Here is an 18,693-nt window from a genome sequence, read left to right on the forward strand (position 1 = left end):
GTGTTGTTCCAGGGCCCTTCTTCGGGCTGTGTCGCCTTGGGTTAGCGTTGGCTGCCGGTTGTCTCGCTTCCGTTTAGGGGTGCGTGGTGTCCGCCTCCCGGTTCCTTCCCTTTGACCTTTCTCTGTCGGTATTTAGCTCTGGGGAGCCGACGGGGATCCCCCCAGAAAACCAGCATTGAATGTAAATAAACGCCATTTTCTGGGTGAGACCCGGAGGCTCCCAGGCAACCCTCCCTCCCCCCAGTCGGTGGTTTTTCGCGTGTTTTGACATCCAGCCTTAGAACTGATGGGTGGATAGCCGGCGTGAGAAATCTGGGGCTCCCCCTTCCCCCTCCCGAGGAGGGGGAAGCTGCGCAGACAGCGGCGTGGTGATGTGTGACGTCATACTAGTTTGCTTGTTTTCTGTTGGGGAGTTGGGGAGTTCTATCCACTAGTTCGGCTTTTGGAAGCAATTTTAATCAGAATAGGGGTTTGTTTTGGAATGCTTACCTTTCTGGATGCTTGACCCGGTTGATGGCAGATATAGAATGCTTCCAACCACACGGGGGTTTCTATAGGCTATTGCTCTCCTTGCCTCTCTGAGGGGGCCAGGTTCTGGCCATGGTCCCCGGTAGGCCCTAGAACTCCATACACATGACTGATGCCAAAGTCTGACATTAGCATATCAGCCTGTTAAAGCTCCGTGGAGCCTCCGGGACTCACCCAGAAAATGGCGTTTCATTACATTCAATGCTGGTTTTATTAGTTTTATACTGGAGCCAGATTTCCCCACAGAGGGCGAGGAGGGAGGAGGAGGCCGAGGAGGAGAGCAAGGAGGAAGAGGGTAAGGAGGAAGGAGTAGGAGGAAGGAGGAGGAGGAAGGAGTAGGAGGAAGGAGGAGGAGGAGGGAATAGGAGGAAGGAGGAGGAAGGAAGAGGAGGGCGAGGAGGAAGGAGTTGGGCGAGGAGAAAGGAAGAGGGTGGCGAGGAGGAAGAGGGCGGCGAGGAGGAGGAGGAGGAAGCAGGAGTAGGAGGGCGAGGAAGGAAGGAAGGAGGAGGGCGAGGAGGAAAGAGGAGGGCGAGGAAGGAAGGAGGAGTGTTACGGACCCGAGTCCAGCGTCCGAGCCCGGAGCAGTGACGACCACGCCATCTGTGGGTCAGCTCCCGAAACCCCCTCCAAATGGACGACGCCATCTAGTGAGGACAGGATATACCAGCCACGGGGGCTGGTTTCCCGTCCTGATCAGCTCATAACACAGCCGCTGCTGACCTTTGGTGAGGTGACGCTTAGACAGCAACGCCATCTATGGAGTGGATAGGTGGGCGTTTGTGTCTAAGCCTGTGAGTGAGGTGCCCTAGAGTGTCATCAGTACTAATGACGTGTCTGATTACAGAGTCGACCTGGGACTGCTGTAATGGAAGTGGAATCAGTCTACCCAAGGCAGCCGTAGAACCTCCACGCATTTGCTGCTGAAGCTGTGAGTCATCCCCTGGATGAACACTGTTGTGTTAGCCTGCCTGTGAGGTGGCAGAACCAGGGATTGTCGTACCCGGGGCTGACTGGTGAAGACTAGCCACTGGGGTGTTGTGGTGAGGAGAATGATCTGTGACATCACACGAGGCTCCTGCCTAGGGCTCGCAACCCTAGTATCGGTCGTGGAGTGGCCTACGCTGTGTAGCTGATTGGAACCTGCCAGCTACAGGCTGGATCTGTGGTTGACGGCCTCCACGACGGTACACCCAGTGGAACTGTGATTTGGCTGGCCTGTGGCCAGGGTAGACTCGTTAGGGAATCCAAGGATTCGTCGAGAGGCCACGAGAATAGGATGAAGGGCTAAAGCATCGTTGAGCACCGTGGAGCATCCTGTGTCTTCGAAGAAGACGTTATTGCAAATAAGTGTAGTAATAGCAACCCCGCTTCTGACGGTTTATATACTTATTTATTGGTGATGGAATAATTATATATTTAAGTTTAAGTGCAGTTTTATCCCTTCCCCTTTGATTTACTTGCGTTACGGAGCACACCCCTTGAAAGCCACTACTAGCTTGGGGCCGGATACCCTAACTCTACTAACTTCAGAGAAAGAACCCAGTTGCGACCCCAGAGGGCCGTAACAAGGAGGGCGAAGAGGAAGGAGGAGAAGGGCGAGGAGGAAGGAAAGGGAGGAGGAAGGAGGAGGGCGAGTAAAGGAGGGCGAGTAAAGAAGAAGGGTGAGGAGGAAGGAGGAGGGCGAGGAAGGAGGAGGAGGAGGGCGAGGAAGGAGGAGGAGGAGGGCGAGGAAGGAGGAGGAGGAGGGCGAGGAAGGAGGAGGAGGAGGGCGAGGAAGGAAGGAGGGCGAGGAGGAAGGAGGAGGGCGAGGATGAAGGAGAAGGAAGGAGGGTGAGGAGGAAGGAGGAGGGTGAGGAGGAAGGAAGAGGAAAGCGAGGAGGAAGGAGGAGGAGGGCGAGGAAGAAGGAGGAGGAGGAGGGCGAGGAAGGAGGAGGGCGAGGAGGAAGGAGGAGGAGGGAGGAGAACAAGGAGGAGGAGGAGGGCGAGGAGGAAGGAAGAGGAGCTAGGAGGGCGAGAAGGAAGGAGGAGGGCGAGGAGGAAGGAGGAGAAGGAAGGAGAAGGAGGAGGGCGAGGAGGGAAAAGGAAGAGAGCGAAGAGGAAGGAGGAGGAGAGCGAGGAGGAAGGAGGAGGAGAGCAAGGAGGAAGGAGGAGAGCAAGGAGGGAGGAGAGCGAGGAGGAAGGAGGAGAGCGAGGAGGGAGGAGGAGAGCGAGGAGGAAGGAGGAGGAAGAGAGCGAGGAGGGAGGAGGAGAGCGAGGAGGAAGGAGGAGAGCGAGGAGGAAGGAGGAGAGCGAGGAGGAAGGAGGAGGAGAGCAAGGAGGAAGGAGGTGGAGGAGAGGGAGGAGGAAGGAGGAGGAGAGCGAGGAGGAAGGAGGAGAGCGAGGAGGGAGGAGGAGAGCGAGGAGGAAGGAGGAGGAAGAGAGAAAGGAGGAAGGAGGAGGAAGAGAGCGAGGAGGAGAGCGAGGAGGGAGGAGGAGAGCGAGGAGGAGGAGGAGGAGGAGAGCGAGGAGGAAGGAGGAGGAGAGCAAGGAGGAACCCAGCAAACATTTTCACGTTTTTAAAACGTTCTAAAAACGACATTTCATTGTTTTCAGCACGTTTATAATTACGTTTTAAAAATGTTTTTTCAGAATTTTTTTATACGACCTTAGAACGTAAATAAATAACATTTAAAAAAACCTTTTTATAATCTTTTAATTACCTACATTAAAACATTTAGGGTAAATCAGGGTATAATAATTTTTTAAACTATATCTGAAATAGAAAGGGAGAGAAAGAAAGAAGACATATCTGAGAAAGAAATGGACATCCTATATATGTACGTGTAAATTACAAATAAATAGGGTACAAAAAGAGAATTAAAATATTATATTTATTTAAGATTGAGTAATACAACAAAATATATGTAATAGCTCGAAATATATAGACTATATCTATAATCCTCTAAATAAAATCCTCTAATCCTCTAATCAATAAATCCTCTACAATAAAACCTCTAAAGGCAATAAATCCTCTAATCAAATAAATCTCAAAATAAACAATACCCAAATTTGTAACAAATTAGATGGCAAATTCCTTGGCATTCTCATTGACCACAAGCTGAATTTCCAGGGACACATTCTAAACATATCTAAAAAAGTTTCAAAAACTGTGGGCATTCTTTCTAAGATCAGATATTATGTACCACGCCCTGCCCTGGTGACTCTCTATTACTCCCTTATCTATCCATATCTCAACTATGGTATTTGTGCTTGGGGCTCTACTACCCAAAATCATTTACGTCCTCTAATTACTCAACACAAAGCTGCTATTAGGACAATATCCAATTCTGGCCCCAGACATCACTCGGTACCCCTATTCAAATCCCTGAATATGTTAGACATTAAGTCACTGCACATTCTCTCATGTGTACTATACATATACAAAACGCTAAATTGTAATGCCAATCCTGATCTCAAAAGCTTCATAGAAGGTTGTAACAGAACCCATGAGCATCACACCAGAAATAAATACAGTTTTGATATTCCTAGAGTACGACTTAATCAAACCAGAAATACTCTACAAATCAAGGGGCCCAGAATGTGGAATGACCTTCCCAACCATGTTAAAGACTGTACCTCTCTCAACCAGTTTAAGATAAAAACTAAACACTACCTAATAAATTCCCTGTAACCTACCTCACTCCTCTATTGTCAACCCATGTCCGTTATTTTCTTTTTTTTTAATCAACACTGTTTGTCAACCTATTGTATTTGTGCTGCTTTTTCAGTCATGTTCCCCCTTTTTTTTATCTTTATTTGTATTTGTTCTCAACACTTTTTATTCTTTATGCTCAATTAGTATTAAGTTCTAGATATTAATGTTTTTCTTGCCCGAAACGCATTGCGTAATAGTGGCTTTAGGCATTGTATGTACTAGCTTTATCTATATATCAATCCATTAATGTAACATCACTTGTATGTATATACCTTACCTGAATAAACATCTGAATCTGAATCTAATAGAATATAAAAGTAAAAATCTATATAAGCAATATGTGAACACAATAGATTTCGTGATCAAGCAGCCTGTGATTCATGTCATGCTGAGTGAGATCAGCCTGACGTTACAAGCAGTTATTGTTACTTAAAACTAAATCAAGTAAAATTTCCTGAGTATACACTATATACTATATAACATAACACTATAGTTTTTCTATGACTAAAAATACAAATTATAAATCATTTATTCAAATGTTAGCACCATGCAAGAAGAGAGGAGACAGAACAAAATTAAGGCAAGGGGAGAGAAGACAGAATAGAAACAACAGAGAGGGGAGAGAGAAATGAGAGAACATTGAAGAGAAGGGGAAGAGAAAGACAAGATAAGAAAAAGATACAAGATAAAAACGACTCAAGTGAATTCCACAAATGTAAAAAGTAAAGGAAGAGAGAAGCTAGAAGAGACAGAAAACGAGAGGTGTTAGAAGAGAGGAGGAAAGGAGAGATAAAAAGAGACAAGAAAAACAGGAGAGAAACGTAAAAGAAATTAAAAAAAAAGGGACATTTGTGAGGAGAGAAAATAAAGAGACCAGAGAAGACCATATATCAAGAGTGAGGATAAACACTTAATTGTGAATTTTCTTAGTAGACATCCTCTGCCTCTTGTTGCCCCTCTTGTATACGAATCGTACTTGCAAGTTTTCCCTGAAAAGATATTAACAAAATTAATTAATATTTATTTGTTTATATAAATTACACACACACAAATATATATATATATATATATATATATATATATATATATATATATATATATATATATATATATATATATATATATATATATATATATATATATATGTATATATGTATATATATATGTATATATATGCGGAAAATCCACAGAGAAATATGAAATGAGGTGAACGTTTCGGCTTTGTTAAAGCCTTTGTCAACACCAGACTGATTGAGTCTGGTGTTGACAAAGGCTTTAACAAAGCCGAAACGTTCACCTCATTTCATATTTCTCTGTGGATTTTCCGCATAAAATGATCAGTGTTTTGTGATCGTCAATTGCATGTATATATATATATATATGAGGGAAGGGGATGTTCCCTCCATGCTGGATATTATATTTACCAGGAAAGAGGAGAGATTTATCATTCAGTACCTCCCTCCCTTGGGTAAAAGTGACCATGTCTTTTTGGGACTAAAGTATGCAATGCATTATAATCTGGAAGAAAATGAGCTTGAAGCAGTTGAAAAACCTGATTTGTGGAGAGGTCATAATGGGGAACTCAGATATTTCCTTAAGGAATTTGACAGAAACACTTGCTGTTAAGACATTAGGACATCTTCGGACATTAGGACATCTTCAGAATGAGTGGATTTACAGGTCGAGAACTGGACATAAATAGGCAGGAGAGAATGGTGGAGTGAGGCGAGGTACAATACGTGGACACTGCAGAGGGCCTATTGGCCCATCCGATGCAGCAACCACACACAGGCCCAAACATAGATTGGGAGATGGCTTCTTCAATAATGAATTGTACAAGTACTTATAACAGAAACATAATTGGATCTGCTTTTGATCAGATCACAAAAGAAAGTAAATTGAACATTAGCAGCGGTTTATATAACTTAGATCCATTTTTAATTGATCAATTAAAGGGCGATTTAAGTAGGATCATTGGAACACATTTGTCTCACTAATTCATTGTAAATATTTACCATTTTTATGCTATGATTATCCATGTTTGGGCCTGTGTGTGGTTCCTGCATCGGAAAAATTCTTGTTTCAATTTTCCTCCGTGGTCTGACACTGACTATCTATCTATCTATCTATATATCTATCTATATATCTATATATATATATTTATATATATATATATATATATATATATATATATATATATATATCTATATATCTATATATATATATATATATATATATATATATATATATATATATATATATATATATATATATATATATATATGTCGTACTTAGTAGCCAGAATGCACTTCTCAGCCTACTATGCAAGGCCCGATTTGCCTAATAAGCCAAGTTTTCATGAATTAATATATTTTCTCTAATTTTTTTCTTATGAAAAAAGATAAAGCTACCCATTTCATTATATATGAGGTCAATTTTTTTTATTGGAGGTAAAATTAACGTAGATATATGACCGAACCTAACCAACCCTACCTAACCTAACCTATCTTTATAGGTTAGGTTGCGTTAGATAGCCGAAAAAGTTAGGTTAGGTTAGGTAGGTTAGGTAATCGAAAAACAATTATTTCATGAAAACTTGGCTTATTAGGCAAATCAGGCCTTGCATTGTAGGCTGAGAAGTGTGTTCTGGCTACTAGGTACGATATATATATATATATATATATATATATATATATATATATATATATATATATATATATATATATATATATATATATATATATATATATATATGTCGTACCTAGTAGCCAGAACTCACTTATCAGCCTACTATGCAAGGCCCAATTTGACTAATAAGCCAAGTTTTCATGAATTAATTGTTTTTCGACTACCTAACCTACCTAACCTAACCTAACCTAACTTTTTCGGCTACCTAACCTAACCTAACCTATAAAGATAGGTTAGGTTAGGTTAGGTAGGGTTGGTTAGGTTTGGTCATATATCTACGTTAATTTAAACTCCAATAAAAAAAAATTGACCTCATACATAATGAAATTTGTAGATTTATCATTTCATAAGAAAAAAATTAGAGAAAATATATTAATTCAGGAAAACTTGGCTTATTAGGCAAATTGGGCCTTGCATAGTAGGCTGACAAGTGCGTTCTGGCTATTAGGTACGATATATATATATATATATATATATATATATATATATATATATATATATATATATATATATATATATAAACAGATAATTAGTGAAAACAAAAAAAATTTAAATTATTTTACCTTGTACCTAGATCCACCAGGTCTGTTTGGAGCATGTTTAAGTACTTCAGAAATTTGAAAGGTCACGTCTTCCACCTTAACTTGCGGATGTGCGTTGATAGATGATTCTGTAAAATTAACAGTTATTTATATAACAAATTCTGTATAACAATAATATTCTGTAAAATTAAAAGTAATTTACACATCAGATAAAACTCTCCAGAGATGGTGATACACAACATATAAAAGACAAGTTTCAGAACAAGATATGCATTTAGGAATAAGGTTTCGTACATGTAGGTAGCACATGAGAAAAAAAGTGGAAGGTGATCAAGTTTATATTAACATGTTAACGGCTTTATTGAGGCTTTGCAAGAATGAAAAAATATTACTAATATAATCTCACCGACCAATGAATTGTACGTTGTTTAAAAGTCAATTATTTACATTATTATTATTATTTAATACTAATGATATAAAAATGCATTTTGCAATCTACTATTTATGCAAGTATTAACCACAGGATCATGAAATAAACTGCAAAATACTGTAAAGGATAAACCAATTAAGTTTACATTTTCCCATAGCTAAGTCAGTCAGTTCTACAGTACTAGCAGCAGAGAACAATTATGACCAACCTCTATTAAATGAAACAATCTTAAGAGCAAGTGATAGAAATATAATCATTTATACTTAATGTACACTTAATTTGAACTTAAAATTTTAATTTTTTAGTGAATTTTAAATAAAAAAAAATTATTTAATTTTTTTGTTACTTACTTAAAATAACATTATATAGTTCTTGTTTTTCTAGAAATGCTAATTTCTTCTTTTGTCCTTTTAGGCTGTATAATGACCAAAGGCCGTTTGTTCCTATCTTCTTCATCATTCTTCGAACCGTAGTTGCACAATCAGACCCACATACACTGGTTAAAAGCAACACCTAAAAGCAACAACAAAAATGTAGTACACTAGTAATTTTGATATATGTATGTATGTATGTATGTATGTATGTGTGTATGTATGTATGTATGTGTATGTATGTGTATGTATGTGTATGTATACATATACATATATACATATATACATATATATATATATATATATATATATATATATATATATATATATATATATATATATATATATATATAATATATATATATATATATATATATATATATATATATATATATATATATATATATATATATATATATATATATATATATATATATATATATATATATATATATATATATTGGTGTATACTGGCAGCAGGTTTCTTTCAAACATGTTTCATTGAATATGACCGCATATTCTGTATTTATTATTTTCTGGTTTAGGGCTTCTATCCCTCTAACTATTTTCTTAGCATCAGGGCTTAATTGAAATAGGAGTTCTCCAAAACTCATTTTCGTACTTTTAAGGTGAAGAAAAGAAGTGATTTACTATAGAGTGTATTACACTTATTTATATAATTTGCACGACGTTTCGAACCTCCATGGTTCATTCTCAAGTGAACAGATCTTACAATACTCTTAGAGAGTTCTCTTAGAGTTAGTTCTCTTAGAGAGAACAACAAGAGAAAACAAGAGAAATGTTTCTAACAAGAGAAATGTTGAACAAGAATACTTGCATAATAGACAAAACCCAAGATGCAAGAAGATTACAAATTCTTGAGGCAATTCACATAAGAATAGAGCGACCTACCATGAACACCCAAATCACGGAACTATTTACTCTACCTACCATGAGAGTAAGGACAAGACAAGAACATATCGATGCCAACACAGAAGACAATGTCCAACATAACATGCCAATTACACTGGATTAATCTTTGTTTAGATAGGAGATGCCTCGTATGGGCCAATAAGCCTTCTGCAGCCTCTATGTTTCACCTCACATTTATCCCTTATGTATCCCCCCATGTTTTCACCTTCATTGTATTATCACCTGACCCAGTGCGGGTATAAAATCAACTAGTATTGTAAGATCTGTTCACTTGAGAATGAACCATGGAGGTTCGAAACGTCGTGCAAATTATATAAATAAGTGTAATACACTCTATAGTAAATCACTTCTTTTCTTCACCTTAAAAGTACGAAAATGAGTTTTGGAGAACTCCTATTTCAATTAAGCCCTGATGCTAAGAAAATAGTTAGAGGGATAGAAGCCCTAAACCAGAAAATAATAAATACAGAATATGCGGTCATATTCAATGAAACACATATATATATATATATATATATATATATATATATATATATATATATATATATATATATATATATATATATATATATATCATAACTTATGATAAGGCATCTTATCATAAATAACATCTCAACAAAAATCACATCATTCTAGGAGGTGATTTCAATATTGACCTGGGTCTACAAAATAACCCTCTAGTTGACTATTTCCATAACAGCATGTAATCCTCTATGATAATCCCCACAATCACCAAGCACTAGACCAAAGTTCTCAAGTCAAGCCTAGCCTCGGGCCGGGCTTGGGGAGTAGAAGAACTCCCAGACCCCCATCAAGCAGATAAGTGTGTGTGTTATGAAGAGATACATCTCAACGACTAACAAAATTAGCAAGAGAAATATAGTCGTTGAAATGTAAGCCTCATCCTAACCATACACTCAAGACCTTGAGAAAGCACTCAGGAGAGTGTGAAAGACTCTGTGTTAATATTACATAATTTACAAATACATAAGTGTTATATTTTATCCTATCCTATATAAACAAGATTATATCATTATTCTTATTATTTAGCAATTTTATCTTTTCTGCATGAACTATCAAAAAATTTTAATTAGAAAATTAGCAAATATCTGTAATATTTAAGATGAAAAATTGAAGGAAACATTACTGTTAAAATACCACTTACAAATTTTGTTCTGAAACTCGATTCCGCTAACTTCCTATTGAGAATATTAAGATCACCTGCAGCAATAGGATTTGGTATTAGATCTTCTATGATCTTGTCTGTTTCTTTTGTAGTCAAAGTTGCTTTCAATATCTTCACATCACTTTTCAGTTCATTCACATCACTTTTCAGTTCATTCACTTCAGTGTATATGGCCTGCAACATGTTACCTGGAAATTTATACAGTATATAGAAAGTGTACATGCTATTATATTACATATCTTGAATGTACATTTAAAATAAAAGCATTATAAAGTATATTTTAAAATAACTGACACTGAGAAAGCACCCAAAAAGTAGGCTATGACTGATGTGATAGATAATGGGATAATTTCTTAGTAATTATGAAACTGCTTATATAATTGGAAGCAAATTCAGCAATCTAACCTGCTCAGTTTGCAGTCTACTTGAACATGAAACTTATGCCTATCACCCATAGGGTACATATAGGTTATAGGCTACATAATAAATTAATTAAACTTTCAAAACTTACTCATATTCTGCATCATTTCTTTCAAACTCCCATCGTTCTTGTCTGGTGACTTTGGGTCGAATAAATTCCTTGACCTTGGAGTCCTAACGACTGAAGTACTTGGCGTGACCAGCTCATTGTCTTTAAGATTGCAAGATTTAGCTATTAAAATCTAACTACTGTACTGTATAATCAACAAATTTCATGAGCTTTTACTACTGCATACTAATATTATAAGTTATACTATATGTCTACATCACATTTAAACTACCCAACATCAGAAAGAGGGTGAGCCAACATCAGAGAGGGGGGGGGGGTTATCATGAGAGAGAGGAGGGCCAACATGAGAAGAGAAGAAAAAAGAAAAGAAAGAAATAAATAAAGAAAAAGAAAGAAAAGAAAGATAGAGAGACATACAGAGACAGACAGACACATACACACAGAATAAGAAGAGGTGACAGAACAAAATTAACAAAACAAATTTCAACATGAGAAAAGGGAGGTCAACATGAGAGAGAGAATGAGGGTCAACATGAGAGAGTGGGTCAACATGATATATATTTTAAATAATTACTTATTACCTTCATGAAGAAATACTGATGGCGTCAACGGTGTATTGTGAAGTGTAGTCTTCACTGGAGACTGCTTTTGTAGGACTGTTCTATTAGCTGAAAAGGAGTTATGTTTATTTCAAACACTTGTTAACCAAAATATATTTTTAAGACTTTAATATAGTTTGAACTAACATGAGAGAGGTGGGGGTCAACATGAAATACACATTTTAAAAATTAACTTATTACCTTCATGAGGAAATACTGATGGCGTTGAAGGTGTATTGTGAAGTGTAGTCTTCACTGGAGACGGCTTTTGTAGGACTGTTCTATTAGCTGAAAAGGAGTTATGCTTATTTCAAACACTTGTTAACCAAAATATATTTTTAAGACTTTAATATAGTTTGAACTAACATGAGAGAGGTGGGGGTCAATATGAGATACATATTTTAAAAATTAACTTAAGGTAAGGGACAAATTAACACGTAAGGTAAAGGTAAGATAAAGGACAAATTAACACGTAAGGGACAAACAAAAAGAAAAGTAATAACAAACCTGCTTGTTTCTAGTGACTAGATCAAAGGAAAACCAAAATTTCCCTGAACTGTGACAAGTGAAAAGCACCTGCTAGACAAAGTGGGAAAAGTTCACTAGACCCCATATGCACATAAAAGAATAATATGCTTAATATTAAACAATTAGAAATAAACACATATTTCTATACAGAAATTCCAGATAAGCATAAAAATTACTCAAAGCTTCTAGTACTTCCAGAAGGAATTAAACAAAACAAAAAAAAAACAGCAAGAACTAAGTTTAGAGCAGTTTTTAGTTTTTTTTTAACCAAAAGCATAAATAACCAAACAAAGGAAGCATGGTTAAATATCAATTTAGAACTTTTAATGTTATTTACTACTAATCCTTACATTCACTTAATATACCAGAATAATATGGTATTTGCGGAGGACTTATTTCTTTTGAAGGTGTATTCTCATATGAAGATGGCGAACACTTCTTCTTGGATTGAGACGAGTGATGATTGCCTGAAATTATTTAAATTGCTTAATGTATTGAATGGCATTTTTCAAGTTGCAAATTTTTTTTAAATTACTGTAGTAGGTTATCAATGCTTACGTTTGTTATTCTCGGAATTCTCTTCTTCATATTTGAAGCATGGTTTCCTTTTTCGTTGTCGAGGATAGCCCATATCGTCTTCAGTTTCGACATTTGAAGTGTCTTCCGCAGCTAAGCATCTTCGTTTTGCAACGTCAAAATCATCTGTAATAATTGAATATAATTAGTAATATATCAGCGAGATATATATTTATCGTTACCTAGTAGAGTAGTGAACACTAAGAAATAACTTAAATCAGCTTCCTAAAGAGATGTTTAATAAAACGACGTACATGATTTGGAACTTATAACTGGGGCACAAAAGTCTTAAGTAGCTATGAGGAAACCCATCTTGTGATTAAAATATAATTATAATGCTGTTTTTGTCTGCAGTGTTAAAGTTATGGTGAATGAATGAATAGGTGTCTTGTATCTTAAATCTTAATAATTATAAATTTAATACCTACCAGTTGTTGATAGGATTGTTGATACGACATGCACTCGCCAATTTGTCGTGTCTGGCTTTTCGTGCTTTTGGGCACTAACTGTATGCCTGCTCTGTGGCCACCAGCACAATATTTTTTCCTGAAAAGTCGAAATAAACTGTTACATGCTAATTTTAGCACTAATTTGGAATATTTTTAAAGCAACTCAATATATGCAATTTTTTAGTTTCAAAGTAATGCTTACATCATCAGATTTTTCAATCCAGGTTGTGGAGATGATACCCACACTACGATCATTGAAGCCTACCACTGCATACCGCTTTTCAGATGTCATCTACAAAATTGAAAAATCTTATTAAGAGTTGTTCTCCCCAAAAAAAAGAAATTAGCATAAAGTTGGTAATAGATTTACTTGATTGTGTCAATCATAGATTAGCCACATTTGTAAATGATTTTCGGTTGGTATAAACAGTAGCTGCCATGTATGGACTAAAAGGCTTAATACAGTTTTATCTCTTAATGTGCTCTCAAAATATTAATAATTTTCATGAAATACAGGGTAATGGGATTTTTAAACAGGTAAATATTGGTCAAAAGATAATAGCTTTAATAAAAAACAAAATTGTGAATCTCATTAACTTACAATATTAGTTCAAACTATTATTAAAGCATGGATACAGTATTTAAATACGTACTTGTCATAAGTCATGTAGTATTGACAGAAAAGTATTTGCGCTTTCTGTCTCGATCATCATACCTGTGCGGTTTAGTTTTCTTGCTGGAATCACCTTCATGGATGAATTCCTAGTAAGAACCTTAAATGCTCCAATTAATTTGGAGTTACAAGGTTTCTCAAAGAGAGGTATACTTCTCGAATATACCCTGCAAAGGAACATGCTGTCTCCATTTTCATCGGTGTCACTGACAGTGTCCAAAACTTGGCAGCAAGTTTCATTATTCAGCAAATAGGCATTGTTTGGTGCCTTGGTATATATTTTATGTTCTGTATTTGGTGCATAAATCCTTTGAGCATGCTGCATCTCTTTCAGCCTCTTTGCAATTTGAACAAGAGGGTTTTTACTTGATCGAACCATATTCTTAACCTGCTGCAGGTAATTTTCAAATGGAAATGCTGAACATCTGTCCAAACTACCAAACTCTTTGGCATCAGAGGATATGTGTGTTAGGCAGTGTACATTGTACACTAAAAAATCCTTACCATACAGCTCACGAGCCTTTAACACAAAGTACAGCAAAAGATCATGTGCATATTGGCTGTAATTTAACTGAATCAATTTAGGTGATACAAGAATAGAAATGGCTACACTCAGAGTCAGGAAATGGTCATACAATTCTTTGGGTAAGATTCCCTTCAGTACAATCTTACCGGTGTAGAGAAGGAGTTGCCTGTATTCAGTCGCTTTCCATCTATCAACCTCTGAAAGACTTCGAGGTTTACGTGCAAAGTGCATAGGCACAAATTGTGTTAGTTGAATTAGACGCTGACTAATTTCATCAACTTGGCGAGCACATAATTTTACGTTTTTATTTCGTATCCAGGCAAGAAGTAACCTTTTCATAACCCCAAGACATATCTGATGCATATAGTCTATGGGAAAAGTACTCACCATATTTATATTTAAGTCACAGAATGGTGATCTGCCATGGTGATGTTGAGAATTAGATTGATTACGAAAATCTTCATCTGTTCTGAGTTGTAAATTTTTCACTTGTTGATAACTCATTCTTCCATTCCAAACACCCTCTTGGGTACATCTATCACACCCAAAGTAGCCAGAGTGGAGTTTGATTGCCTTCACCATTGCTTTTGCTGGGGCATCACATATGACTCCTTTTAGTTTTACTGGCAATGTTTTGTCATCATTTTTAAATCCATAGTGCATAATTTTTTTCAAATCCTGAATGAATTCATTTAAAAAATCTAAATCACTAGGTTTAGAGCTTCCGTATGTGAGGACTACTGGGAAAACTCTTATAGGTTTGACATTATTGATAGCACAAAGAACAGGCCATAAACTTTCATTTTTACTTCTAAATATTGGCAAACCATCAATGTTGCAAATTAAAGATATTTCTGCCAAATCTCTTATTGTTGATTTAGGATACAGCCTTAAAGTTTTCAACATTTCCTCCTCTAACCCCAAGTAGATATACATCATGCCTGATTTAGTCTCAGTAGGTATATGTTTAACTGTATTCAGTAACGAACGAGCTGTTTTTGGCAAGTCAGCATGTCCCTGTTTTCTCAATTTTTTTAATAAATTATCAATGGCATTGTGTGTTATGCCATATTTATTAACCCATACTAACAATACATCTGATAATGATTTATCATCCTCATCACCACTGCTCTCTGACTCTGATGATATTGGGTCATGCTCATCAATCATGTCCCAAGTCCAATCTCTCTCTCTCTGACTTTCCAGAGATGATGCATCTTCATTGGCTCCACAACCAATATTAGGTTCTGAATTAGATGACAAAGCAGCATGGTCATCGTCTATGCTGTTTGTTGTAACATTGGCCAAAGGATCCTGATTCAACAACTGAATCTCAACCTCATCACTATTTTCATTTTTGCCACGCTGGGACGCCTGTTCTTTTAGGCGTCGCTTTTTGGCCCGTGACATACGCTGCCATCTTGTGTGGTATTCTCTTCTTTTTTCTATAATGTGTGCATACATTCTGAAGGAGAAAGGCCAAGTGCTACATTACCAATTACTATTACAAGATTATTAGTAAAGTACTGTACTGCAAAAAGCAAATAAAATGGGGTAAACTAAACTTTGAAAACAAATAATAATTAAAACAGGTAAATTAGTAAAATAACAAAGGCTTAAGCAGACATGACTCTGCTTAAGCCATGTAAAGCAGACAGATAAGATGGCAATATATAAGGGGAAAAAATTAAAAAGCTAGGATATAAAACTAATTGAGATCAAAAGCATAAATTACTATAGGGGAAAAAATAACAAATGACTTCATAAAAAAATTATCCAATTGCCAACAGCAACTTGGTAGTACGAGTCTAAGTCTAAGAAACAAACAAAATTTAAATGCTGTTATCTGCAATGAAACAATACATACTATTGCAGTACCGAAACATTGATGAATGTAAAAAATAGAGGTGTGAAAAAAAGGAGGTGTTATACCAAAACAGATGCAGAACTAGGAAACAGGATTTCTTCAACAGAAATTTTGAAATTGTTCACAATTTTTGTTAGACCAAAGTTGGAGTATGCAGCAGTTGTATGGTGCCCATATCTTAAGAAGCATATCAACAAACTGGAAACGGTGCAGAGACATGCCACTAACTGGCATTAACTAAATGCCAAAAAATATGCCAAATATACTACATAAATATACATACTACACATGCACAATAATTGTCCTGGGTCCAATGTCCTGGGACCTCTGATATTCATAATATATATATATATATATATATATATATATATATATATATATATATATATATATATATATATATTTATATATATATATATATATATATATATATATATATATATATATATATATATATATATATTTATATATATATATATATATATATATATATATATATATATATATATATATATATATATATATATATATATATATATATATATATAGGGCCATCAACACACCTCCAGCTAGGGCCACCAACACACCTCCAGGGCCATCAACACGCCTCCAGGGCCATCAACACAACACCACCATCAACACACCTCCAGCCAGAGCCACCAACACACCTCCAGGGCCACCAACACACCTCCAGGGCCATCAACACGCCTCCAGGGCCATCAACACAACACCACCATCAACACACCTCCAGCCAGGGCCACCAACACACCTCCAGGGCCACCAACACACCTCCAGGGCCATCAACACGCCTCCAGGGCCATCAACACAACACCACCATCAACACACCTCCAGCCAGGGCCACCAACACACCTCTAGGGCCACCAACACACCTCCAGGGCCACCAACACCTCCAGGGCCACCAACACACCTCCAGGGCCACCAACACACCTCCAGGGCCACCAACACGTCTCCAGGGCCATCAACACACCTCCAGGGCCACCAACACACCTCCAGGGCCATCAACACACCTCCAGGGCCACCAACACACCTCCAGGGCCACCAACACACCTCCAGGGCCATCAACACGCCTCCAGGGCCATCAACACAACACCACCATCAACACACCTCCAGCCAGGGCCACCAACACACCTCCAGGGCCACCAACACACCTCCAGGGCCACCAACACACCTCCAGGGCCATCAACACGCCTCCAGGGCCATCAACACAACACCACCATCAACACACCTCCAGCCAGGGCCACCAACACACCTCCAGGGCCACCAACACACCTCCAGGGCCACCAACACACCTCCAGGGCCACCAACACACCTCCAGGGCCACCAACACGTCTCCAGGGCCATCAACACACCTCCAGGGCCACCAACACGCCTCCAGGGCCATCAACTCAACACCACCATCAACACACCTCTAGCCAGGGCCATCAACACAACACCACCATCAACACACCTCCAGCCAGGGCCATCAACACACCATCCAGCCTACCACCACAAGCTTATATATATACTACACATGTCTAAGAGCAAATAAAAGAAAACAGTTACCTTAACTATTGAAGATGCAGCAGGATTTTGTGGATAAGCCAACAGCAGTCCCTCTCGACACGGTTTTAAAATGGCGGCGACTACCACAACATGCAACGAGCCTAAAGAATGTCCAGCGCTAGCATTATCTAAACGCTATTATATATTATCAAGCAATACGGAAATCTAAAATAAAAAAAATGATACAAATAATTGTATTAAATATTTATTTGCAATTACAATACCTCGGGAATATATTTTTGCGTTAGCAAAACATATTAAGTTTGTATTTAGTTTAACTCAAATTAAAAAATTCTTTACAAATTCATTCATGTTTTTATTCATGTTGTTCATGTTTTTATGTTAAAATGTTTTTGTTGATTTGTTTGTATATTTTCATAAGTAAAGCATGCTTACCGTCTTATTCCAAGTTTTATGATAACTTTACAAGGTTTAAAACATAAAGTTCAATATATATTCTGGTTTTCACACAGGAATTATACGTTAATATAACATCATAATAACGTAATGATGTCGTGTAAATAACGTTATACTGACGTCATATAAATGTTATATTTATGTTATAAGAACGTAAATTGGATAGCTTTACAGAAAGTAAACAAAAAAAACTAAATGTTGACTGAAAATTATTTATTCTTAAATATAAAGCATGAAAACATTATAATTCCATAGTATTTACTATTATTTTTAAATTTTTACATAAATCTTAAAAAATTGTGTCTCAAGAATATATGTTTTTAGTTATATCCTTTGGTTTTAAGAATGTCAGATATACGTATTTATGTCAAAAGTTACAGTATTACCTTTGTGGGACCATTTAAAAACGTCCACAAACGTTCTGTGTTTGCTGGGTATATATATATAACTGAAAACTCACACCCCAGAAGTGACTCGAACCCATACTCCCAGGAGCAACGCAACTGGTATGTACAAGACGCCTTAATCCACTTGACCATCACGACCGGACATAATGAGGTGATAGCCGAGACTATTTGAACCACCCCACCGCCAGGCACTCGGATAGTAATCTTGGGCATAGCATTTTACCAA

General features: G+C 37.1%; 2 protein-coding genes across 2 annotated transcripts in view; one reads left to right on the forward strand and one right to left on the reverse strand.

The window, feature by feature from the left end:
- The window catches only part of LOC123772842 (uncharacterized), a 654,514-nt gene that overhangs the window by 587,677 nt on the left and 48,144 nt on the right, over nt 1-18,693 (forward strand). The gene's annotated exons all lie outside the window — the stretch shown is intronic.
- LOC138364169 (uncharacterized) lies at nt 4,111-18,160 on the reverse strand. The gene is made up of 11 exons (XM_069323503.1): nt 17,644-18,160; nt 13,217-13,306; nt 12,994-13,111; nt 12,548-12,691; nt 12,340-12,456; nt 11,663-11,749; nt 11,460-11,530; nt 10,352-10,546; nt 8,233-8,395; nt 7,474-7,580; nt 4,111-5,211 (listed from the first exon to the last, which is right to left on the reverse strand). The coding sequence occupies exons 2-11, from the start codon at nt 13,304-13,306 to the stop codon at nt 5,149-5,151; spliced, it is 1,155 nt and encodes a 384-aa protein (XP_069179604.1). The 5' UTR covers nt 17,644-18,160; the 3' UTR covers nt 4,111-5,148.

This window comes from Procambarus clarkii, chromosome 12 (assembly GCF_040958095.1).
Source record: "Procambarus clarkii isolate CNS0578487 chromosome 12, FALCON_Pclarkii_2.0, whole genome shotgun sequence".
Lineage (NCBI taxonomy): Eukaryota > Metazoa > Arthropoda > Malacostraca > Decapoda > Cambaridae > Procambarus > Procambarus clarkii.

What these genes read in the sequence shown, in the direction of transcription:
- LOC138364169 (XM_069323503.1), bottom strand. Translation starts at nt 13,306, where the DNA reads ATGACATCTGAAAAGCGGTATGCAGTGGTAGGCTTCAATGATCGTAGT. An exon ending in ATACACCGTTGACGCCATCA is followed by an intron (nt 10,547 to 11,459) that starts GTATTTCTTCAT and finishes AACATGTTGCAG; the next exon opens with GCCATATACACTGAAGTGAA. An exon ending in CTGGTGGATCTAGGTACAAG is followed by an intron (nt 5,212 to 7,473) that starts GTAAAATAATTT and finishes ATATCTTTTCAG; the next exon opens with GGAAAACTTGCAAGTACGAT.